Source organism: Rhinoderma darwinii, chromosome 6 (assembly GCF_050947455.1).
Source record: "Rhinoderma darwinii isolate aRhiDar2 chromosome 6, aRhiDar2.hap1, whole genome shotgun sequence".
NCBI lineage: Eukaryota > Metazoa > Chordata > Amphibia > Anura > Rhinodermatidae > Rhinoderma > Rhinoderma darwinii.
In genome coordinates this window covers 141,864,659-141,891,635 of record NC_134692.1, presented here as the reverse complement: position 1 = coordinate 141,891,635, position 26,977 = coordinate 141,864,659, and the positions used below count along the sequence as shown (strand labels likewise).

The following is a 26,977-nucleotide window of genomic DNA, read 5'->3' as shown; positions in this document are numbered from 1 at the left end:
GTGAGTGCAGCTCTGGAGTATAATACAGGATATAACTCAGGATCAGTACAGGATAAGTAATGTAATGTATGTACACAGTGACTCCACCAGCAGAATAGTGAGTGCAGCTCTGGAGTATAATACAGGATATAACTCAGGATCAGAACAGGAGAAGTAATATAATGTATGTACACAGTGACTCCACCAGCAGAATAGTGAGTGCAGCTCTGGAGTATAATACAGGATATAACTCAGGATCAGTACAGGAGAAGTAATATAATGTATGTACACAGTGACTCCACCAGCAGAATAGTGAGTGTAGCTCTGGAGTATAATACAGGATATAACTCAGGATCAGTACAGGATAAGTAATGTAAAGTATGTACGCAGTGACTCTATCAGCAGAATAGTGAGTGCTGCTCTGGAGTATAATACAAGTTGTAACTCAGCATCAGTACAGGAGAAGTAATATAATGTATGTACACAGTGATTCCACCAGCAGAATAGTGATTGCAGTTCTGGAGTATAATACAGGATATAACTCAGGATCAGTAATGTATGTACACAGTGACTCCACCAGCAGAATAGTGAGTGCAGCTCTGGAGTATAATACAGGATGTAACTCAGGATCAGTACAGGATAAGTAATGTATGTACACAGTGACTCCACCAGCAGAATAGTGAGTGCAGCTCTGGAGTATAATACAGGATGTAACTCAGGATCAGTACAGGATAAGTAATGTAATGTATGTACACAGTGACTCCACCAGCGGAATAGTGAGGGCAGCTCTGGAGTATAATACAGGATATAACTCAGGATCAGTACAGGATAAGTAATGTAATGTATGTACACAGTGACTCCACCAGCGGAATAGTGAGTGCAGCTCTGGAGTATAATACAGGGTGTAACTCAGGATCAGTACAGGATAAGTAATGTATGTACACAGTGACTCCACCAGCAGAATAGTGAGTGCAGCTCTGGAGTATAATACAGGATGTAACTCAGGATCAGTACAGGATAAGTAATGTAATGTATGTACACAGTGACTCCACCAGCGGAATAGTGAGTGCAGCTCTGGAGTAGAATACAGGTTGTAACTCAGGATCAGTACAGGATAAGTAATGTAATGTATGTACACAGTGACTCCACCAGCAGAATAGTGAGTGCAGCTCTGGAGTATAATACAGGATATAACTCAGGATCAGTACAGGATAAGTAATGTAATTTATGTACACAGTGACTCCACCAGCAGAATAGTGAGTGCAGCTCTGGAGTATAATACAGGTGTAACTCAGGATCAGTACAGGATAAGTAATGTAATGTATGTACACAGCGACTCCACCAGCAGAATAGTGAGAGCAGCTCTGGAGTATAATACAGGATGTAACTCAGGACCAGTACAAGATAAGTAATGTAATGTATGTACACAGTGACTCCACCAGCAGAATAGTGAGTGCAGCTCTGGAGTATAATACAGGATATAACTCAGGATCAGTACAGGATAAGTAATGTAATGTATGTACACAGTGACTACACCAGCAGAATAGTGAGCGCAGCAATGGAGTATAATACAGGATATAACTGAGGATCAGTACAGGATAAGTAATGTAATGTATGTACACAGTGACTCCACCAGCAGAATAGTGAGTGCAGCTCTGGAGTATAATACAGGATGTAACTCAGGATCAGTACAGGATAAGTAATGTAATGTATATACACAGTGACTCCACCAGCAGAATAGTGAGTGCAGCTCTGGAGTATAATACAGGATGCAACTCCGGATCAGTACAGGATAAGTAATGTAATGTATGTACACAGTGACTCCACCAGCAGAATAGTGAGTGCAGCTCTGGAGTATAATATAGGATATAACTCAGGATCAGTACAGGATAAGTAATGTAATGTATGTACACAGTGACTCCACCAGCAGAATAGTGAGTGCAGCTCTGGAGTATAATACATGATGTAACTCAGGATCAGTACAGGATAAGTAATGTAATGTATGTACACAGTGACTCCACCAGCAGAATAGTGAGTGCAGCTCTGGAGTATAATACAGGATGTAACTCCGGATCAGTACAGGATAAGTAATATAATGCATGTACAGAGTGACTTTTTTTTATTTAGAGCCCCACCGGTTATAGCTCAGCAAGGAACAAGTTAATATGAACCAAAAACTAATATACCAACCACTAGACATAACAAAATATCACACTACACCCTGCAAACCCAACACCGCTACATCTCCAAGCTTATAAAGAGTTAACCAGTTTAACACCAGAATACGCCATTCCAGTCTTCCCCCTCAATTTTTCACGCTTATGGTACGGTCTAAGGCATTGTTTTCTTTGGTGACGCCAGTCAGCCGTGAGAATGTCGCGGTGCATCTTGGAAATGGTAGTTATTTTGCCCCCTTTACAGAGCATTAGGTGCCGCTGACGTCAAGACGTAAGAACTACAACTCCCAGTAGTCATTGCGGCTTAGCGGTGGATTCTCAGGGATCTTTAGAGGAAGGAGGCCCAGGAACCGAAAACAAGAGGAACGTAGGTACAGTAATGCCGTGTGGGATGTGCCGGGAGCCGGGTGTGCGGTGTCTGTGGACCGGATGTGTCTCTATATGAGCAGTGTATGTGGGCCGGACGCTCACTGTGTGTCCCCAGGGTTCTGAAGCTGCTGTGGGACTACGAGTCCCAGCATCGTCCCATAAAGAACCGGGATTACGGTATTCAGGGATGATCCACTGTAATATACTGATATGAGAGCCTGTGTCCGGGTCCTGCTGCGGGTACATTCAGACGGCGCGGTCTTCTTACGTTTTCTTCCTTTTTTCGAATTCGCAAGAACCTTTGCGTTAAGACTGCATCGTCTGAATACTCCCTAGGTATAAAAGATTTGCCGGGGACTGTATGGTGAGCGATTAGATTGGGTAACGCGATGGTCCTGTCCGCAGTCGTCGATGTCATCGCATAATAAGCCACTGATGGCTTGCTGTCAGTGAATGGGAACATTCTTGTTTACATCTAGAGGCTGAAAACATGCACAGACCTAAAACTTATCACAGCTGAGAGTTTGTTACAATTTAGACAATCCTCTGTTACAGATTGATACATCCTGCTCTGAAACATTGTAACAAACTATCAGAGTGGGAGAGAAATTTGATGTAACTGATCGTATACCCCTGTTAGAGCCAGGACTGGCCACGGATGCCCCAATATGAGTGCCAGACCCATAAGTCCCCCCCCTCCTTGATTTAACATTTACATTCACTGACAGCAAGCAGTGAACTTTAAAAGAAGGGAGGAAGTGAAACACAAAGTATATTAGAAAGTTGTAAAGCTGGATGAGACTTTAGTGTAGCATTACCCATCACACTTCTTAAAGGGGAAGTCCAGCCAAAGCCGACCCTCTGACCGGTGACAGGTACATGCGAGGGGATCGCTGGAGTGTGAGCGCGGACCACCACTGGTTTCCAGAAAGAAGGGGGTGCAGCGACCTGTAGAGCTCTGCCACCCATTAAAGGGGGATTCCTATATAAGATCTATGTGTGGCACATCCACGGAAAACTCCACAAATGTCTGAGATTTAGCCATAAATTATTCATCAATTAACCCATTAGGGTATGTTCACACGGCAGCGTCCGTAACGGCTGAAATTACGGGGCTGTTTTCAGGAGAAAACAGCTCCGTAATTTCAGCCGTAATGGCATGTTGAGGCGCTTTTCGCTGCGTCCATTACGGACGTTAAATGGAGCTGGTTTTCCATGGAAAACGGCTCCATTTACGTCTGAAGAAGTGACAGGCACTTCTTTGACGCGGGCGTCTTTTTTACGCCACGCCTTTTGACAGCGACGCGTAAAACAAATGACCGTCGGCACAGAACATCGTAAGACCCATTCTAATGAATGGGCAGATGTTTGCCGATGCTTTTGAGCCGCATTTTCTGACGTAATTCGGGGCTAAAACGCCTGAATTACGTCTGTAAATAGTGTGTGTGAACCCAACCTTATAGATGCGGATCTCAGCCCTGGACATGCCGGGACTCCTGACCCGCGACCCACCTCATCCAGGCCCAGTAATAAATGGAGAGGCGGCCGTGCTGCGTTCTCTGGCCGGGTACCTTCTATCTGATGTGTTGTCCTTGTGTCTTACTCACAGATCATGGGGGCAGTCTGGGGCCGGAGGATCGCCGGGGTGGAAGACATTGACATCCAGGCCAATTCTGCCTATCGCTACCCCCCCAAATCTGGTGAGTGCCGGCTCTTCTCTACAGCTCCGGGTGATCGAGGACATCGGGTTATAACGTTCTCATGTCCTGATATTCCAGCTGCATGATAGACGGACATTGTGGTAGTGTGTGCCCTGTACCACACACACACACACACACACACACACACACACACACACACATCAGATGCTGATGGCAAGTAGGCGGTGATTTCCCATTACAGGAGCGGAGATCTGCCAGTCACGCTGCAGCTCCACCCACATTCAGCTGCTCACTTTGTAAACATTGGGGACTAGACCGGATCGGGCAGTACAGGATAAGTCCTTTATATACTCCGCTGTATTACACTCCTTTTTGAGTGGCTTTTCTGGAATTGTAAGCGTTTTAATTTGTATTCAAGGTGTTGTCCGGGCAGGGGGCGATTTTTGTTTTATACTGACGACCTCTTCACAGGATCGGTCATCAGTATATGATCGGTGGGGATCGGACACCCAGACACTGCACCAATCAGCTGCTCTGGCTGCCTCCGGGATGTTCTGCAGGGATCAGTGCCGGAAGCGGGAGGCTCCAGTCACAGTATAGCGGCCGTGTATGCACTGGAGGAGGAGCAGAGGAGCAGCACGGCCGCTATACTGTGACTGGAGCTCCCCCTCTCCCCCCATAGCTTCCAGTGCCCGGAGGAGGCTGGAACAGCTGACCGGTGCAGGGTCCGGGTGTCAAACCCCCACCAATCATATACTGATAACCTGTCCTGGGGAGAGGTCATCAATATAAAATACAGCCCCGAACCCGGACACCCCCTATAATGGTTTTTTCCAACTGTTTATTTGATTATTATTATTTTTTTGTTCTTTTTATTACTTTTTCTTCCAGGTAACTACTTTGCTAGTCATTTCTTCATGGGGGGAGAGAAGTTTGAGACCCCACATCCTGAGGGTTACCTGTTTGGGGAGAACAGTGACCTCAACTTCCTTGGGAACCGTCCTGTTCAGGTAACGTGTATGTGCAGAGCCCGTCTATGTGTCGTCTTAGATCATATGGTCGTCATAGAGGGAGGACTCCAGCCGCCCCTGCATAATAGACGCCGTTCCTCTGAATGTTATATTATATTACACTTCTTCCCCTCTAGCGGTTTGCCGGGGGTGGGAACGGCGGCTCCATCCTGATAGGAGATGTCTCCGATGTTCTGTTTTCTATAAATAAAGTTTTATCTTTGTAGAATTACGTTTTACGACTTTAAGATAATTTTGTTTTTCAGTTCTTTACCATGTTCAAGATCTCTGCTTGCTGACAGTGACTGGAAACACTCCTTGTTTAAATTGAGGCTAAAAACCCATCCTGCTCACACAGGTGCGCAGCTTGCTTCAAGAGAGCTCTGATACGTCGTAACGCACCCTGCACCTGTGTGAGCGGGCTTAGGTCAGGATGTGTTTTGCTCCTTTGGATGTAAACTACAATGTTCCCATTTAAAGAGGACCGGTGCCATCTCCTGACACGCAAATACTTGTATTCCCAATGACATGCCAAGTCTGGAGCATCTTTTCTTAGAACTCTGCGTTGTATCGTTCCTCTGTTATTCCTCCTGGAAATTTATGAATAAATTGACAACTGTACCATTTATCTTGTCAAAGGTGCGTGTCCCCACAAGTCTCGTTCTGATTGGACAGCATCAGATTGTGTAGGGACACCCCCCCCCCCCCCCAACTGGTAACACCCAGTTGTCAATTTATTCATACATTTCTAGGAGGAATAACAGAGGAACGGCGCAAAAAATATCTTCCAGAATTGCTATATTATCTGGAATGCAATGTACTTAAACGGACGTGTCGGGAAAGGCGACAACTCCTCTTAAATGACGGCAAGCGGAGAGCTTGAAAATAGTGAGAAAATGAAAGTACATTAGAAAGTGGCAGAACTTTTTCATGATTTTCTTCTCTTGCCAGTTCCCATACCTGACGCCAGCCCCCCATGAGCCGGTGAAAACACTACGCAGTCTGGTGAACATCCGTAAGGATTCCCTGCGCCTCATCAGGTAACGCACGGCGTCCCTCGCATGGCGCTGCCCCTGCTGGACTGTCACACGTGCTCGTGTTGTGGTGATGACTTCTGTGTGTTTCCAGATACAAGGAGGGAGCGGACAGTCCCTTGGAGGATGGAGGAAAACCCCGAGTCTTATACGGTTTAGAGTTTACAGTTGATGCGGACGCTCGTGTGGCGATTACGGTTTATTGCCAGGCCAGCGAGGAGTTTGTAGGAGGAATGGCGGTGTAAGTAAAACCGTGGCTGAATCCTGCAGTGACCTCTACTGGCTGAGGGACGTTACTGCCGTCTCCTGAAAAACCAACGACGTTCTATGATCCGATGTTCTCACTTCATCCCTAACAGGTACAGTCCCCGCAGCCCCGCGCTACAGTCCCAGACGGTCTATTATAAGCGAGGACTAAGCCAGCACTTTTCTCTGCCAGCATTTAAAATGGACTTCAATGACTGGAAGGATGAGGAGGTGAGTGCTGCAGAACCTCTTGTCTTGCTGCGGAGGACCCCTTGACTGCTGGGACCATTACGTGTTTTCCCCTATCACTTAAGTGGAGCGGTTTTGCATTTCGCTGCATGGCTCGGTCCCCCGCCCATTCATTTTTGGGGTTAGTGGGGCCCCAGAAGTAGGAGCCGCACCGATCAGGAAGAGATGGCATGTCCTAGTGATGTGTCACCACTTCTTAAGGCGGGAATACCCCTTTAATGCCCGTTCTAGTGCAGTCTGATACTGATGTCTTAATTTTTTTGCCCAGCTGAACTTTGACCTTGATAAAGGGGTGATTCCTCTGGTCATCCAGGCTGTCGTGGCTGAGGGCGGAGGTAAGAATAACTGCGCTGGGATCTGAGCTCCGTGTAGATCCTCTAAATAGAGATGATTGGGGGAAGGGAGAGCGGGATTATAATGACTTGTGTAGCATTGGGTGACTATCCTCTCTCCTTTATACAGAGGGATCGGGACATGCTCATGTTCTCTTGGCTTCATTTGAGAAGGTGAGAAACCGGATCACGACCCCATAACCTCCTGAGCTCCCGCCGTCACCGCTCATGTATCTGGGGGGGGTTGAGCTCCTCCATATTACTCATCATGTTAAAGAGGCTCTCTAGATGTCTACACGGTTATAGATACAGATCATCTCCTCTACACCGTCCTATAGATAAATCCTATTAATAGTCGTCTTGTGCCCTCTCCCTCCCCCTCCCCGGTGCCCTCCCCCTCCTCGGTGCTCTCCCCCTCCTCCCCTGTCGTCTCCTCTCCCTCCGTCTCCTCTCCCTCCGTCTCCTCTCCCTCCGTCTCCTCTCCCTCCGTCTCCTCTCCCTCCGTCTCCTCTCCCTCCGTCTCCTCTCCCTCCGTCTCCTCTCCCTCCGTCTCCTCTCCCTCCGTCTCCTCTCCCTCCGTCTCCTCTCCCTCCGTCTCCTCTCCCTCCGTCTCCTCTCCCTCCGTCTCCTCTCCCTCCGTCTCCTCTCCCTCCGTCTCCTCTCCCTCCGTCTCCTCTCCCTCCGTCTCCTCTCCCTCCGTCTCCTCTCCCTCCGTCTCCTCTCCCTCCGTCTCCTCTCCCTCCGTCTCCTCTCCCTCCGTCTCCTCTCCCTCCGTCTCCTCTCCCTCCGTCTCCTCTCCCTCCGTCTCCTCTCCCTCCGTCTCCTCTCCCTCCGTCTCCTCTCCCTCCGTCTCCTCTCCCTCCGTCTCCTCTCCCTCCGTCTCCTCTCCCTCCGTCTCCTCTCCCTCCGTCTCCTCTCCCTCCGTCTCCTCTCCCTCCGTCTCCTCTCCCTCCGTCTCCTCTCCCTCCGTCTCCTCTCCCTCCGTCTCCTCTCCCTCCGTCTCCTCTCCCTCCGTCTCCTCTCCGTCTCCTCTCCCTCCGTCTCCTCTCCGTCTCCTCTCCCTCCGTCTCCTCTCCGTCTCCTCTCCCTCCGTCTCCTCTCCGTCTCCTCTCCCTCCGTCTCCTCTCCGTCTCCTCTCCCTCCGTCTCCTCTCCGTCTCCTCTCCCTCCGTCTCCTCTCCGTCTCCTCTCCCTCCTCCTCCTCTCCGTCTCCTCTCCCTCCTCCTCCTCTCCGTCTCCTCTCCCTCCTCCTCCTCTCCGTCTCCTCTCCCTCCTCCTCCTCTCCGTCTCCTCTCCCTCCTCCTCCTCTCCGTCTCCTCTCCCTCCTCCTCCTCTCCGTCTCCTCTCCCTCCTCCTCCTCTCCGTCTCCTGTCCCCTCCTCCGTCTCCGTCCCCTCCTCCGTCTCCTCTCCCTCCTCTCCGTCCCCTCCTCCGTCTCCGTCCCCTCTCCCTCCTCCTCCGTCTCCTCTCCCTCCTCCTCCTCCTCCTCCGTCTCCTCTCCCTCCTCCTCCTCCTCCTCCGTCTCCTCTCCCTCCTCCTCCTCCTCTGATGCTTCTCTTCTTTGCAGCACGTTGATGGCAGTTTCTCGGTGAAACCTCTGAAACAGAAGCAGATCGTGAGTAATAAGATTCGTTCTATGTCTGACATGTCCGTCCTGGGATGTATTTTTACTACGGTCCACAATGTAATGTGTGTGGGGGTGACTGACCGACTGACCCTAGAGGTCTCCAGGCAGGATCCTTTGTTTTTCCTAGAAATAAGCATCACAAGTGGTACCTGGCAGCCGCTTATCCCACATAATAATAATAATTCATGCTTGACTGAGACAAGTGTACATTATTATAGGGGAGTCCTCTTACAGTTATTATTAAAGGGGTCTCATAAATAAATCCCATAGACCATAAAGGTGGGTACTGACCAGCGGGGGTTGTGTATGATACAGGTGGGGGCGGTACTGACCAGCGGGGGTTGTGTATGATACAGGTGGAGGCAGTACTGACCAGCGGGGGTTGTGTATGATACAGGTGGGGGCGGTACTGACCAGCGGGGGTTGTGTATGATACAGGTGGGGGCGGTACTGACCAGCGGGGGTTTTGTGAATGATACAGGTGGGGGCGGTACTGACCAGCGGGGGTTGTGTATGATACAGGTGGGGGCGGTACTGACCAGCGGGGGTTTTGTGAATGATACAGGTGGGGGCGGTACTGACCAGCGGGGGTTTTGTGTATGATACAGGTGGGGACGGTACTGACCAGCGGGGGTTGTGTATGATACAGGTGGGGGCGGTACTGACCAGCGGGGGTTGTGTATGATACAGGTGGGGGCGGTACTGACCAGCGGGGGTTGTGTATGATACAGGTGGGGGCGGTACTGACCAGCGGGTTTTGTGTATGATACAGGTGGGGGCGGTACTGACCAGCGGGGGTTGTGTATGATACAGGTGGGGGCGGTACTGACCAGCGGGGGTTGTGTATGATACAGGTGGAGGCAGTACTGACCAGCGGGGGTTGTGTATGATACAGGTGGGGGCGGTACTGACCAGCGGGGGTTGTGTATGATACAGGTGGGGGCAGTACTGACCAGCGGGGGTTGTGTATGATACAGGTGGGGGCGGTACTGACCAGCGGGGGTTGTGTATGATACAGGTGGGGGCGGTACTGACCAGCGGGTTTTGTGTATGATACAGGTGGGGGCGGCACTGACCAGCGGGGGTTTTGTGTATGATACAGGTGGGGGCGGTACTGACCAGCGGGGGTTTTGTGTATGATACAGGTGGGGGCGGTACTGACCAGCGGGGGTTGTGTATGATACAGGTGGGGGCGGTACTGACCAGCGGGGGTTGTGTATGATACAGGTGGGGGCGGTACTGACCAGCGGGTTTTGTGTATGATACAGGTGGGGGCGGCACTGACCAGCGGGGGTTTTGTGTTTGTTACAGGTGGATCGCGTCAGTTATTTGCTGCAGGAAATCTACGGCATAGAAAACAAGAACAACCAGGAGACTAAGGTAATTCTGTGCGGTCTCGTCTATCGTATAACATAGTAATGCTGCTGAATACTGTAAACGACGTGCGCAGCGTGGGACCAACGGACACCTTGTATAAGTGGAGGCCATTACTGATAACAGCCAATCAGGTTGCAGCTGTTATATTTCTGTGACCTGACCGGTTGCTATGGGAATCTCCTCCAATTTTCTTAAAGGGGTTTTCCATTATTTTACATTGATGTCCTGATTCTGCTTTAGGTATTTTCCACTTTGTGACTCTCTAACCCTCTGTCTCCGCAGCCCTCAGAAGACGAGAACAGTGACAACAGCAACGAGTGTGTCGTGTGCCTCTCCGACCTGAGGGACACCCTGATCCTGCCCTGCCGACACCTCTGTCTGTGTAACTCGTGTGCGGACACCCTGCGCTACCAGGCCAACAACTGCCCCATCTGCCGACTGCGTGAGTCACCGAGGTCACCGCCGGGACCCGTTTATATCGTCTTAACACGTCCTTAAAAACCAGGAACCAGACAGACTTTGATATCAAGGTTCCCCAATAAACATGTACCCCCCTCCCCCCACCACCCTCTCATATAATTTACAATCTGTTGTGGCTCTTTGCAGCTTTCCGCGCCTTGCTGCAGATCCGTGCGGTGCGGAGGAAGCCGGGACCCCTGCCGCCCATCTCCTTCAGCCCTGTCCTGGCCCAGACTCTGGACCATGATGACACCTCTGTAAGTGTCCGGCGTCAGTGCGGAGGGACATCTGACGGTTGTTATGAGGCTCCATCCTCATTATATTGTGTTTTTTCCTCTCGTAGGCTGCAGATAACATCCCTCCAGGGTTTGAACCCATCTCCCTGCTAGAGGCTCTGAATGGGCTTCGGTCTCCCCCTGCCAGCGCCCCCTTATATGAGGAGATTCCTTACAGCGAGGGTCTACCTGCCCGGGGACCTACAGACAACTCCCTACATAAAAGCAAAAACATAAAGACCCCCGATAGGTGAGCGCGGCCTCTGGTCTATTTCTCATCTCCTCTGTTTATCTCGCTCAGATCTGTATTAACCCTTTCCCCTTCCTCGTCCTACAGCGGTCTGAGATCTCCCTCCTCCCCCATCCATGAAGAGGACGAGGAAGTGACGGGAGTTTGTGACAGTGAGAGGCCGGAGGTGCTGGGGTCCCTGAGCGGAGACTCTTCACAGACCGAGGTGGGTATAATTCTCTGCAGTAGCAATAGTCTCGGTAGGATGCCGTCTGCTCCAAGAGGTGTTCGGCCCTGTTCACACGGCGGATTTTGCGTGGCGGATCTCGCCGCAAAATTCGCTGCAGAATTATTCCTGCCGTCAGCACGAAGATTCCTCCTCCCATTGACATCCATAGGAGGTTCGGGCAGAATCCACCTGAAGATCGAGCCGGACGTTTCTTTTTGCCGCTAGCTGAACAGATCTAGCGGGAAAAAGAAGCGTCCGACTCTATTGATATTAATGTGGCGTAATTTTGCGGCGGAATCCGTGGCAGGTTGTGTGAACTGGGACTTAGGTGGCGTTACAGAGAGCGTCGTCTCCATTCTAGGGGAGAGCTATTTTGGATAGTTGCCAACAGTCCCTCTTTTAGTGGAACTGTCCTGTGAACTGAACTACGAAAGGCGTGTGGTTTATGCAAATTTATTTCAAAAGGTGGCAATTCGGTCCTGGAAAGAACGGGGTTAGGGCTTAAAATATCACGCAATTTGGGATTGAAATGTTGGTAAGTATGGCACATGCTGCTGCGTAACTCTTCGCTGTTTTGCAGAATATCTCCTCTGACGACACACCTGAGATCGTCTCCGAACATCAAGGTAAGAAGAAGCCTCCACCGTCCTTACACCAACAACGACTTAACCTCGTTTTCCGCTTCTACCTTACACATCCATACACTATGTACTTCTCCTCTATAGAATCTCAATCGCAGTCTCCAATTGACGAGCCGATCGAAAGCCCAGAGCCCCAGGAGCTGAAAGAGGACGAAGCCCAAGACTCTTCCGGTGAGCCCTTTCTGAATGAATTGTATGTGTGCATATAAACAGCTCTGAATAGTGGTTTTGTTGTCACGTTGCCGTGTGTTTTTCATGGTGGGGTCTCTACAGCAGCCTTGTAAGCAACTCTGTGTCAAAACTATGAATGAAGCAGATCTCTCTCCCCTACCCCAGCTTCAAATCTCAGCACCATTTAGCTGTAGAATTACATAGACCGTGGTGGACACAAACCAAAATCTTTGTCTATGGCTTCATTCACACAACTATGTGAAAGATCCCTGTAAATGTTATGCCTCTAAACCAGCTCACTGTCATTGGCTATAGAAATGATTATGAAGGGAAGTTGTGGTTTTGATTGACAGTTCTTCTGTATCATAATATTAACGCTGACTCGACCATTGCACACGTCTTTCTATCATTCTGTCTGCCTGGTGTCCTGTGTTATCTGGTGGTTGCTATAGTTTATATGTATTGTGCTGACACATGTATTTATCTTCTGTGTTCATTGCAGCGCTGGGTCCCGATTCCTGTTCCATTGGGATTGATGAGTGATAGGTGAGAGGCTCCTGTGTTATGTATGTAGGAGACTGGAGGATGGGGGGGTTGATAGGCTGCTGTAAACTTCCAATGGGCAGATCAATGGCAATTACAGTTCGATGAAGATATTTTACCAAACAATTTGTTCAGAAATCCCTCTAGTCCAGCAATAATAAATCTAGATATAATCACTGTGTACATACATGACATTACGGATCCTGAGTTACATCCTGTATTATACTCAAGAGCTGCACTCACTATTCTGCTGGTGGAGTCACTGTGTACATACATTACATATCCTGTACTGATCCTGAGTTATATCCTGTATTATACTCCAGAGCTGCACTCACTATTCTGCTGGTCAAGTCACTGTGTACATACATTACATTACTTATCCTGTACTGATCCTGAGTTACATCCTGTATTATACTCCAGCGCTGCACTCACTATTCTGCTGGTGGGGTCACTGTGTAAATACATTACATTACTTATCCTGTACTGATCCTGAGTTACATCCTGTATTATACTCCAGAGCTGCACTCACTATTCTGCTGGTGGAGTCACTGTGTACATACATTACATTACTTATCCTGTACTGATCCTGAGTTATATCCTGTATTATACTCCAGAGCTGCACTCACTATTCTGCTGGTGGAGTCACTGTGTACATACATTACATATCCTGTACTGATCCTGAGTTATATCCTGTATTATACTCCAGAGCTGCACTCACTATTCTGCTGGTCAAGTCACTGTGTACATACATTACATTACTTATCCTGTACTGATCCTGAGTTACATCCTGTATTATACTCCAGAGCTGCACTCACTATTCTGCTGGTGTAGTCACTGTGTACATACATTACATTACTTATCCTGTACTGATCCTGAGTTATAGCCTGTATTATACTCCAGAGCTGCACTCACTATTCTGCTGGTGGAGTCACTGTGTACATACATTACATTACTTATCCTGTACTGATCCTGAGTTACTTCCTGTATTATACTCCAGAGCTGCGCTCACTATTCTGCTGGTGGAGTCACTGTGTACATACATTACATTACATTACTTATCCTGTACTGATCCTGAGTTACATCCTGTATTATACTCCAGAGCTGCACTCACTATTCTGCTGGTGGATTCACTGTGTACATACATTACATTACTTATCCTGCACTGATCCTGAGTTACATCCTGTATTATACTCCAGAGCTGCACTCACTATTCTGCTGGTGGAGTCACTGTGTACATACATTACATTACTTATCCTGTACTGATCCTGAGTTACATCCTGTATTATACTCCAGAGCTGCACTCACTATTCTGCTGGTGGAGTCACTGTGTACATACATTACTTATCCTGTACTGATCCTGAGTTACATCCTGTATTCTACGCTAAAGCTGCGTTCACAATGCTGCAGGTTTCGGTGCTTAAATCTCCCAGCATTGCTTGCTTTTTCCAGTTTCTGCACAGATCTTGTTCTGGTGAATTGCTGGGACGTGTCATTTTTACACCAGGCCGTTATATTAATTTCATATAGGAAGACGTGAATTACTCACCTGCATTACAGAAGCTCAACTTAGCTGTTGGGGGTGTTTCTGTCCTCAATCTTGCCGACTGTTTCCAGTATGAACCAGCTGACTAGTGAGTGCAGCTCTGGAGTATAACACAGGCTGTAGGATCAGTAGAAAATAAGTAATGTATGTACAAAGTGATTATCATTTTTATTTTTTTTTAATGTTCATGTACCCTGTATAGATTTTTGTTTCTTTTGCCTCCAGATTTTACTTCAACCAAATCATCGAACAAATTCCTTCTCCCTGCCCCCCCATACGGTTCTCCGCACTGGGGTAGTCCTGGTTGGGGCTCAATCTCTTCTCCAATCATCTACATTCCAGAGGGGCTTGTGGCGAGGCCCCCACATTGTATCTCTGTGGCCGTCAGGCAATCTACACTACAACGTGCCAGGCTGTATATAAATGTCAGTTTTTAGTGCCCGCTTGATGTGCCATGTGACAGCATATATTGTAACTGTGCCAGCCTTGTGTGTGCAGCGGTGAGCATGGCACGACGTGTGCCAGCCTGCATGTTTGCATTGCAATGTCTACATATTGGTAGCAGGGGGCTCGGATATCCTCTTCACAGGGAGGCCGGTGGCTAAGCTGGCAGCTGATCCGCTCTCCTGCACTTTGACGGTGACCATGGCCGCCGCTGTGCCGCTCTGGCGTCTCCCTGTAGGGATCAGCCCCGGACTCCATATAACTAAAGATACGTCCCAGGTCGCCCCTATATAGTCCTGTGTACCGAACACCGAGGCAGCGGATGTGACGTCCTACCCAAAATTCAGAATGTAGCCCCAAGACGTAGGACGCCATGTTTTTAGTGTGTTGTTGGCGCTAAATATATGAGAGTATTGGTTTCATGGCATAATATGGCTGCCTCTAGGACCTCGAGGCGTCGTCTTCTGTAAAGTTTGATTCGGCTTTTTCTTTGGTGGTGTATTTTATTTTTTTATTCCCTGGGTGAAATCCAAAATGGCCGCCATGAACGCTTCCACCCGTTTGCAGATCGCTGAATGCGGGGATGTAGTGTTGCATAATTAGGCAGGTGACCATCCGCAAAAACCTTGGTGACCATCCCTGCAGGGACACTAATGGCGGCCATATTGGTTGTCACCCAGCTTTTCCAAAAACAGCTTCAACGAAGAAACCAGTGAATATTTAACTACTCGACAGAAGTCGACGACGACCAAAGGCTTTATTCTTACAGGACGATGTCTTTATATTCGAGTTGGGGTACACCTGAGGCTTGGGGGACACAACGTCGCCTGCAAGTCGCAGTAAAATGGTTGCAATCCCAAAGCTCGCACTACTTCAATGTTTACCGATGAGGAGCAAAAAAAAAGTTGTGATCTTCCGTTGCAAAAAAAAAAATCTGCCGCGAGTTGCGGGAAAGACGAAACTTTTTAGCCATGCCGGCGACGCTGAAGTGGCACAGCCCAGAGGCACGAACTTAAGCGCTATTAACCCTTTGACTGATTCAATTTGACCACGATGGGATTAACCCCGTGTACCGACCATTTGACCGTTAATGCTACAACTCCGGAAAATGACGGTTTTTAAAAATGATTTTTGTTCATTTAATGAGAATATGATGTAATAAAAGAATAAATTCTTGACAAAGATTCGATTCGACGACGTTTCTTATTTTGGAGTGAATGAGTCTAAAGGCTGGAGCTTCAGTCATGGCTTTGTCCAATCACGTTCACTGTTGCTTAGTTATAAGTATGTGGTCACATGACAGGCCAATCAGCTGTCAGCATGTAGAGGAAGTGACTCAAGTTGGCAGGGGCGGAGTTTCTAATGAATATTCATGAGCAGACGTGATCGGCAGCGATGAATTCATACCCAAATCTGTTCAGAGCCGTCCACATGGATTAGTGGCCCACAGAATGCCATGAAAACATCCCCCGGCCATAACGCTGCTGCCACCGACTCGTGTTCTTACAGCAACAGTTGTGGGGAGTTTGTTCTCTGTTTCTCGCCCGACACGACAACGTCCATCCGTTCCATGAAGCAGAAAACGTGACTCATTGGAGAAGACCACCCTTTACCAATCATCGGGGGTCCAATTCCGATACTGCTGCGCAAAGTGAAGCCGTCTTTTTTCCGCTGCACCTTTGTTACATTAGAGCAGTGACCGCCCGTCTGCTTCGGAGCCCCATACGCAGTCCGGTTCGCTGATCTGTTGTATTAGAAACGTCTGGTCGCCCCCTGGTTGATCTTCACAGTGAGCTGCTCCACTGTAGCCTCTCGCTCGGCCCTCGTGCACCTTCGTAGCCGACGTTCACCTCTCACATCAATAGCGCGTGGTGCGCCGCAGTTTCCACAACGGTTATTCCCAAGGGCACCATTTGTCCACTCACGATACACGGTCACCACAGCAGCTCGCGAACAGTTCACAAACTGCGCTGTGTGAGAAATACCGCCGCCCTGGACCGAAAGCCGATAATTATCCTTTATTACAACTCTGATAAATCGCTTCTTTTACCCATGACCGCGAGTGACTTGTGATTAGGCAGCCGACCGCACCCCTTATATACCCACCGAGCCCACCACACATTACTTCCTACATGGGCTACGCGCTGCTGACGTGTGTAATATACTGCAGCTGTAGATAAACCATCCAATAAGGAGATGGCCCTTTCTGCAGTGAGAGATAAGTAGTGCCTGTGTAGCGCCGCTCATCTCTGTATGATTGTCAGGTTCTTTCTTATCTTTTGTAATTCATGCAGGGCAGTGATTTTGGGCGCTGCTCACATCAAGTTTTCTACTTACAATTCATGCAAAGTATTCAAAAAGTTGTCTTCTATGAGCAGCATGTGGGCCGAAGATATTCACACTTGAGATAAATTTGCTTGTTGTCACAGCGCGGGGTGTAGACCCACTGGGCCGTACCGCGTAGCAGCTGGCCAACAAGGTACGAAACAATGTCTATAGTTCAGAACGGGTACCTGAGGCAATGTAGACAGTAGCGGAAGCACAACTTGACTTTCACAGCAGGTGACACCGTGGATGCAGCGGAAGACTCGACATGACTTTCACGGTAGATACGATCGCACGGGATACCGGGTACAGGCAGCAGGAACGGGTAACACTGGGAGACCATTTGCAAGACAAACTTAGGTATACAACAACGCTCAGGCAAGGAACCAGTGGGCAGAGCCCCTAATTATAGTCCAGCAGCCATTTTGGCTAATTATGGTTGGTGACAGCTGGACGCGTGCTGGCCCTTTAAGGCCGTGCGCGCGCCCTGCGGGAAACAGTCTGAGGTCCCGGAAGAGAGTGCCGGCGTCTCCCTGGAGGGAGCTGACGCCGTAAAGACAGATGTCCATGGGTGGGGCCGTCAGAGGGTAAGTCTGAACGACGGCCCACAGCCATAGACGTTACAGTATCCCCCCTCCTCTTGGGGCCAGTGCGGGAGAGAAATTTCTTCACGAGGACAGGAGCATCGATGTTCTCCTCTGGCTGCCAAGAGCTCTCCTCTGGACCAAATCCCCTCCAATCCACCAAATAAAACGTCCCTCCTCCCACTTTCTTCGTGGCCAGGATCTCCCTCACTTCGAAAGTTCCAGATGAACCGCCAGGAGCCACTGCGGAACAAGGAGTCCTGGAGTAGCGGTTCAGGACCACGGGTTTCAGCAAGGAGATGTGGAAGGAGTTAGGGATCTGGAGGGTAGGAGATAGTCGAAGCTTGTACGACACAGGATTGATCTGTATTAGAATCTCGAAGGGTCCAAGAAACCGGGCAGCAAACTTGCAAGATGGCACCCTCGGGTGGATATTCCTGGAAGACAGCCAGACCTTTGTACCTGGAAGAAACTGGGGAGGCTCTCGTCTTCTAATATCTGCCTTTCTCTTCATGCGGTCCACCGCCAGCAGAATAGAAGTTCGTGTCTGCTGCCATATCTGCAGAAAGTCCCTGAAGGTAGAGTCGGCTGCAGGCACCTTGGACCTAGTAGAGCCAGGCAGGGGTATTCGAGGATGTTGGCTGTAGACTATGAAGAATGAACTGGAGGTGGTGGACTCACTGGTATGGTTATTATAGGAGAATTCTGCCCACGGGAGCAGCTGCACCCAGTCGTCATGCCGGCTGAAGACAAAGTGCCGCAGATAGTTCTCCATAATCTGGTTAACCCTTTCGACTTGTCCATTGGACTGAGGATAATAAGCTGAGGAGAAGTCCAACTTTACAGATGAGTAGGCCGCAGAGTGCTCTCCAGAACGTAGAGGTGAACTGGACCCCTCGATCCGAGACAATATCCAGAGGCAAGCCGTGCAGACAGAAGATGTGTTGTATGAAGAGGTCAGCCAGTCGAGCAGCAGAAGGCAGGCCAGTCAGGGGACCAAAATGAGCCATCTTAGAAAAACGATCCACCACCACCACCCAGATCACACTGCATCCCGCAGAGAGAGGCAGATCTGTGACACAGTCCATAGCAACATGCCGCCAGGGGGCATCGGGCACAGGCAGTGGTTGGAGCAGACCGGCTGGTCTGGAGTGGGCAACTTTGTTGGCTGCACACACCGTACAGGAGGAGACCAAGTCCATGACGCCTTTGGGCAGCGTCGGCCACCAGAACTGACAGGCAATTAGGTCTCGGGTCTTACGGGCACCCGCGTGACCTGCGAACTTGGAACTGTGACCCCAGCGAAGGATTCTTCATCGGTCAGCCAGACGTATAAAAGTTCTTCCCGGAGGAATGTCTCTAACCTTCAGAGAGTTAACAGAGTAGATACAGGAAGGATCGATAATATTCTGTGGGGACTCCACAGTGTCCTCTGTCTCAAGTTGGAGAAAGGTAGAAAAAACACAAAGCGCACAATAGTGCGTGACACTGTGATTTTACACGTGTGAACAAGGTTCTAAATACGCTCACCTGGTGGGGTTATGCTGGGAGCATAACATCCAGTGTAACAAATTCCACTTAGGTAGCCTCCACGGTAGATTGGTGGCAGGATCAGCTTGCAGCATAGGACCCGGTTTGAGAACTTGAAGTACAAAGTCTCAATAATGAATGAAGGAATAAAAGCAAAAAAGCCAAAAAAACGGGTGTCTTCTATGCGCTATTGATCAATAGGATCTTCCAAAGGACGTGTATTCCAAGTTCCTCAAGGATAACGGTATAGTCGGTGTTGAAAGGATTTATTGATACAAGAAGATATAAAAGCACAACTGTTTAACAATGAACAGTTTCGAAACCGGACCGGTTTCTTCCTCAGGTAGTATGTAAATGAAAGGGTGGGGTGTCGGTTAAATAACCAAGTGAAAGGTCAATTAAAAACAAGAACTACCGGGTCAGATACACAAATAAAAACACCAACTCAAATTACATATCAGAGTGTACATATGATTACAGTCAAAGTAAAAAAAAAAATATAAAATATATGATATATATGAACTATGTACAAATGTCCAATGAAAGATGATTCATTTCTGTGTGTTATGCTTGGAATATGTCCAGCTGTTGAAAACATCCTGTATTAAACGGGATTGAACGTATACATATATACCAAAAAAATGCACATACATAATTGTATTATTTTAAAATGTATATATTATAAATAAGTTTAAAATTTAATAGGGTTAAAAGGATATTTATAAAAAGAAGAATGATTTTAAAAAGGGGAAAGCTTAAAACATAGCTTCCTTTCTGACTATTTTAGAGTCTATGTTAGTTAATTTCCTGAATATAATTGTCCTAAAGAAAACTCGGGCTACAGGTGGAGTACCATTCTAGTAATCGTTATTTCTGGACGTGATATTAAAGATAGATTCTCCTTTTGCTCATTTTATTCAGTTTGTCTATTTTGCTATACAAATTCGTAAATACCAAACTAAGATAGTTTTTGTGCAGATTCTATATTGGTACACACATATATATATATATATATTTTTATAAATGATGTGCGCATAACAATACTATTTTCGTCAAAAGTTATAATAGTGCCAGTTTTATCATTGTACTGGTCTTGGTGTTACTCACAAATGATCAAAGTTTGGTGGTTTTGATTTTTAGTATCAAACAGATTATTTCTTTCGATACGATCTTTACCACTTGTTGAGGAGCTTTGTATATGTATACACATATATAATTACATATAACGAATTTCCCATTTATTTCCATATAATGGGATTCATCTAAAGTAAATTCGTTATATTAAATTATCATCTCTGTCATTTCATTCAAACCTGCAGGTTTTAGGGTCTGCAATTTGTATATCCAAAAGATTTCTCTCTTGCACAGTGAATCATATCTGTCCGCTCGGTTGTCATTTATATGTTCAATTGGTGTAATATGGAAACAACTAAAGTCATTATTATGAAACAAAGTACAGTGTTTGGAGACACTGTGCAAGAGGAATTTTTTCTTACAGTTAGAACGATGTTTATTTAGCCGACAATGCAAGAATTGGATTGTTCTTCCTACATATTGTAGACCGCAGACACAGTCAATGAGGTAGATAACGTAATTTGACTGGCAATTTAACGGTGTTTCGATTTGGTACTCGTTTTTTGTTTGGTTTGATTTAAAAGAATCTGTGGTGCGTATACTAAGACAACATAAACATTTCTTTTTCCTGTATTTGGAGCTCCCCTTTAAATATGCACTTGAGGACATAGTATTTTGTTGGGGCATCGTTTGTCTTCCAGAAAAATTAATCTTACTCGGTGCTAAAATGTTCTTCATAGTTTTTGCTCTCTTAAAAGTAATCATTGGTTTTAAAGGTAGGCTATTTTTTAAAAACGGATCAGTGTGTAAAATGTACCAATATTTATTCATGATATCCTTGATATTTTTGTGTGCAGCGTTATATTTAGTTATGAAGTTGAAGGAGAAAAACTTTTTTATTTGTTCATCTTTCACTTTTTTTGTGTCTATTATATCAACAGCTTCAATACCATTTGATAGTATAACCTTAGGGGGCAAACAATCCTCTTGACTTAAAATCACTTTTTTTGTATGCATCAGAGAGGAGTTTTTTTGGATAATTTTTTTCTTTAAATCTTTTTTGTAAGATACGACTTTGATCGTTAAAGTCTTTGTTCGATGTACAGTTTTTACTAATTGGGAAGAGTTTATGGAAGAATGTACTAGGGGAATGATTAATAGATTATTATCTAAAAGGAAAATGTTATGTGTCAAATTGGCTAGTAGTATTGAAACTATCATAGAGAAATTAAAAATCTATTCCAAACATATTGATTTTCACCACATTAATCATAATATTAACAATAGGATTTTTAAAGCTGAACAAGAACTAATTGAGAAAAAAGCTAACAAATTGATTAGAGATAGAATAGACTACCAAACCAATCAAATTAGATCCTGGACAAAACACCCCTTTCACTATGTCCGCCCTGAACGAACACATACAACTAATAAAACTCTGCTACCTAATAAAACTCTGTTGCCTATCACTATTCCTCCTCAATCAGATTCCAAAAAACTTGAATTAGAAAAAAGGTTTGAGATGAGTCAGTCTCGTAGAATGTTTTTGAATAGCAAATTTAGTAAAGCAAACTATAGGAATACACCTAATTCCAAACCCCGACCTCTGGATAAAAATACTAAAAGCCTAAACCCTACCAATCTCACCTTCTCTGACTCGGTGGAAACTCAGAAATCACCTATATGGAACTTATTGATCGATATGTCTATTTTAACAGTCCATAATTCACCCGACAATTCCCCAACCAGAATTCAATTGGAATCTTCCTTTTCTCATCCCCCCAGTAAAATATTATCCCCTCCCCATTCAACACTGCCAAGTCCTGTTGATTGTTCTCTCCCCTTGGGAACTAATACTGCTGATTGTTCTCTCCCCTTGGGAACAAATACCATTGATAATACTAGAGCCGGGTCAAACATGTCTGTTCCATTCCTAGCGTCTGCTTTTTCAATTCAATTAGAAGAAAATCCACCTTCCAGCTCTCAAGTTTCCCCTTCCCCCCTTTTTTTAGATCCACTTCCCCCATCCAACCCACAGAAATGAACAATCACGCATTTCTTTCACCCCAAAAAAAGAAAGTACGATACAGAGGAACTAGAGGAGGTAAAAAGAAAAAAAGAATAATTACTCCTCCTACAAAACAAACCTCTATATTTAACCTTTCAAACCACATCCTAAATGACTCTGAAACATCCCCATTGAATAAAGGTTTAGCATTTTGTCCCACTGCCAGTGCAAATGGCTTTGATCTATTTTTAGATCTACATAGATTTACGAGGAAATTAACATTGCACAGACATTTCCAAATTACAGCCACAAAAAATAATCCCACTGACTCCGACAATATCACAAATACTAACACAATTTCAGATACAGAAATATCGGATATATTTAGACACACAGATCTAAAACCGGTATCTAAATTTTATCCTGTGGGTAACCAAGGAAATTTTATCAATACTTTCCATCATCTAGTCCTCAAGGATCTAGAGGAGCTAGATTCATACAAAATCCGTGGAAAAAATAACCTTACCTATAAAGAGAAAATAGCCCTAAAAAACCTCAAAAATAATAACCAATTAGTTATCAGATCAGCAGACAAGGGAGGGGGGACAGTAATTCAAAATGTTACAGACTACTATGAAGAAGCAATGAGAATTTTATCAGATGAGAACTACTATAGGAAACTCATAGTTAACCCTTTATCGACAATTTTGGAAGGCCTTAAAATCATGGTCAATCAAGCTTTCTCGAATAATATTCTTAATAAAAAAGAAAAAAATTATCTGATCCCGGAGAATATCAACATGCCCTTCTATTTTCATCTTCCAAAAATACACAAAAACTTAATTAACCCACCAGGGAGACCTATTATATCGGGTATGCAATCTCCCACCTGTCACCTCTCTCACTACCTAGATATAATTTTACAAAAATATGTGATAGAATTCCCAAGTTTTTTAAAAGACTCAACCCAATTAATTGTGGATCTAAAGACCGTTCCAATGAGGGAAAATCTATTATTTATTACTTTGGATGTTGCTGCACTCTACAGCAACATTGAACATGTATTGGGTTTGGAAAAACTAAAAATAAGACTGGAGAGGGATACGGAACTACTACCAATACAAATTGACTTTTTTTGTAGTAGTATGGAATTTATTTTAAAGAATAATATCTTTTCATTTGATCAGAAATTATATCACCAAGTAAAAGGCACAGCTATGGGGACAAGGGTAGCTCCTAGCTATGCAAATATCTTCATGGGAATGTTTGAGGAGGAATATATCTGGCAACATCCATGGGCAAACACCAATATCTTACTATTTAGAAGATTTATAGATGATCTGTTCTTAATTTGGGAAGGTGATCTTACAACAGCGACAGAGTTTTGTCAGATGCTGAACATTAATACCTGGGGGATAAATTTTACATTCAACATACAACCAATTGAAATCGATTTTTTGGATTTAACAATAGTCAAAACTACGAGTAAAATCATCACCCGTACCCACTTCAAAAAAGTGGATAGCAATAGCTATTTGGACTATAAGAGCAGCCACTATCATAAGTGGCTAAAAAACATCCCATATAGTCAGTATAAAAGAATTAGAAAAAACTGTACATCGAACAAAGACTTTAACGATCAAAGTCGTATCTTACAAAAAAGATTTAAAGAAAAAAATTATCCAAAAAAACTCCTCTCTGATGCATACAAAAAAACAGTGATTTTAAGTCAAGAGGATTGTTTGCCCCCTAAGGTTATACTATCAAATGGTATTGAAGCTGTTGATATAATAGACACAAAAAAAGTGAAAGATGAACAAATAAAAAAGTTTTTCTCCTTCAACTTCATAACTAAATATAACGCTGCACACAAAAATATCAAGGATATCATGAATAAATATTGGTACATTTTACACACTGATCCGTTTTTAAAAAATAGCCTACCTTTAAAACCAATGATTACTTTTAAGAGAGCAAAAACTATGAAGAACATTTTAGCACCGAGTAAGATTAATTTTTCTGGAAGACAAACGATGCCCCAACAAAATACTATGTCCTCAAGTGCATATTTAAAGGGGAGCTCCAAATACAGGAATAAGAAATGTTTATGTTGTCTTAGTATACGCACCACAGATTCTTTTAAATCAAACCAAACAAAAAACGAGTACCAAATCGAAACACCGTTAAATTGCCAGTCAAATTACGTTATCTACCTCATTGACTGTGTCTGCGGTCTACAATATGTAGGAAGAACAATCCAATTCTTGCATTGTCGGCTAAATAAACATCGTTCTAACTGTAAGAAAAAATTCCTCTTGCACAGTGTCTCCAAACACTGTACTTTGTTTCATAATAATGACTTTAGTTGTTTCCATATTACACCAATTGAACATATAAATGACAACCGAGCGGACAGATATGATTCACTGTGCAAGAGAGAAATCTTTTGGATATACAAATTGCAGACCCTAAAACCTGCAGGTTTGAATGAAATGACAGAGATGATAATTTAATATAACGAATTTACTTTAGATGAATCCCATTATATGGAAATAAATGGGAAATTCGTTATATGTAATTATATATGTGTATACATATACAAAGCTCCTCAACAAGTGGTAAAGATCGTATCGAAAGAAATAATCTGTTTGATACTAAAAATCAAAACCACCAAACTTTGATCATTTGTGAGTAACACCAAGACCAGTACAATGATAAAACTGGCACTATTATAACTTTTGACGAAAATAGTATTGTTATGCGCACATCATTTATAAAAATATATATATATATATATGTGTGTACCCATATAGAATCTGCACAAAAACTATCTTAGTTTGGTATTTACGAATTTGTATAGCAAAATAGACAAACTGAATAAAATGAGCAAAAGGAGAATCTATCTTTAATATCACGTCCAGAAATAACGATTACTAGAATGGTACTCCACCTGTAGCCCGAGTTTTCTTTAGGACAATTATATTCAGGAAATGAACTAACATAGACTCTAAAATAGTCAGAAAGGAAGCTATGTTTTAAGCTTTCCCCTTTTTAAAATCATTCTTCTTTTTATAAATATCCTTTTAACCCTATTAAATTTTAAACTTATTTATAATATATACATTTTAAAATAATACAATTATGTATGTGCATTTTTTTGGTATATATGTATACGTTCAATCCCGTTTAATACAGGATGTTTTCAACAGCTGGACATATTCCAAGCATAACACACAGAAATGAATCATCTTTCATTGGACATTTGTACATAGTTCATATATATCATATATTTTATATTTTTTTTTTTACTTTGACTGTAATCATATGTACACTCTGATATGTAATTTGAGTTGGTGTTTTTATTTGTGTATCTGACCCGGTAGTTCTTGTTTTTAATTGACCTTTCACTTGGTTATTTAACCGACACCCCACCCTTTCATTTACATACTACCTGAGGAAGAAACCGGTCCGGTTTCGAAACTGTTCATTGTTAAACAGTTGTGCTTTTATATCTTCTTGTATCAATAAATCCTTTCAACACCGACTATACCGTTATCCTTGAGGAACTTGGAATACACGTCCTTTGGAAGATCCTATTGATCAATAGCGCATAGAAGACACCCGTTTTTTTGGCTTTTTTGCTTTTATTCCCTCTGTCTCAAGTGACCTAGACAAGGCATTGGCCCTCACATTCTTGTCTGCAGGTTGGTAGTGGAGTTCGAACCGGAACCGTGCAAAAAACAATGACCATCTGGCTTGACGAGGATTCAGCCGTTGAGCCATCTGTAGGTAGGTCAGGTTCTTGTGATCCGTGAAGACCAGGATAGGATGAGCTGCTCCTTCCAGGAGGTGTCTCCACTCCTGCAGGGCCAGCTTGATGGCCAGTAACTCCCGATCCCCAATCGAGTAGAAAACCGCTTGGAGTAGTAACCACATACCACCGTCTTGCCTCTTGAACCTCTCTGGAACAAAAGTGCACCAGCACCAACAGAGGAGGCGTCCACCTCTAACGAAAACTGTAGGGATACATCAGGATGATGAAGAATAGAGGCTGACGTGAAGGCCTTTTTTAAGGTTCTGAATGCAACTTCCGCCTCTGGAGTCCATACCTTGGCATTCATACTCTTTTTAGTGAGGGTAGAGATGGGGGCTGTCAAAGAAGAGAGAGGGTATACTCTACCGCGAGGAGGGACGAATCAGAAACCAAGTCGATAGGACAAATGTATGCCCGATGTGGTGGCAATGTGTCTGGTTCCTTCTTGTTGAAGAAATCAGCGAACTGAGTAACAAGGAGGCAGCCCTGCCAATGACTGATGCGGAGAAGGCTGGGACTGATGGACATGCACCAGACAGCGGTCGAGACACTTGGGACCCCACTGGAGAACCTCTCCGGAGTTCCAATCCGGGACTGGGGCGTGTAGACGGAGCCAAGGCAAACCCAGCAGTATGGGGTTGATTGCCTTGGACAGGACATACAGGGAGATGAGCTCAGAATGAAGAGCTCCCACTTAATGGCTTGGTCACAGACAACACTGGGTCAGGCAGAGGTAGTCCATCTACCGAGGCAACAATCAACTGTCTCTCCAGCAAAATAGTGGGCAATTGAAGAAGATCCACAAGGTCCTGGCAGATGAAATTGGCTGCGGAGCCAGAGTCCAGGTAGGCAGAGACCGGATGAGGTCTCTCGCGAGCGACGATGGTCACAGAAATGATCAGTTTGGAAGAGAGTTCTCTATTAAACGCTGTAGCGCCCAGGGTTGTCTCCCCAACCAATCCCAGGCGTTGGGGTTTCTTTGGCCTCTGGGAACACAGACGCACAACATGGCCAGCGAGGCCGCAATATAGAGAGAGTCCAGAGGTGCG

At 45.3% G+C, this 26,977-nt stretch overlaps 1 protein-coding gene across 3 annotated transcripts; it reads left to right on the top strand.

Moving 5' to 3' along the window:
• Positions 1-2,411: 2,411 nt before the first annotated feature.
• On the top strand, positions 2,412-15,777 carry MGRN1 (mahogunin ring finger 1). 3 transcript variants are annotated; one of them, XM_075830742.1, is made up of 18 exons: positions 2,412-2,523; positions 4,135-4,225; positions 5,078-5,196; positions 6,148-6,236; positions 6,325-6,471; positions 6,590-6,707; positions 6,994-7,060; positions 7,188-7,231; positions 8,623-8,670; positions 9,994-10,062; positions 10,342-10,501; positions 10,666-10,775; positions 10,862-11,043; positions 11,131-11,248; positions 11,832-11,877; positions 11,977-12,063; positions 12,566-12,609; positions 14,375-15,777. In XM_075830742.1, exons 2-17 carry the CDS (start codon positions 4,138-4,140, stop codon positions 12,604-12,606), a joined length of 1,533 nt encoding a protein of 510 aa, XP_075686857.1. In that variant the 5' UTR covers positions 2,412-2,523; positions 4,135-4,137; the 3' UTR covers positions 12,607-12,609; positions 14,375-15,777. The 3 variants fall into 3 exon arrangements, with proteins under 3 accessions (XP_075686857.1, XP_075686855.1, XP_075686856.1); XM_075830740.1 differs by having other exon boundaries at positions 2,413-2,527; XM_075830741.1 differs by lacking the exon at positions 2,412-2,523 and adding an exon at positions 2,580-2,702.
• Positions 15,778-26,977: the final 11,200 nt, after the last annotated feature.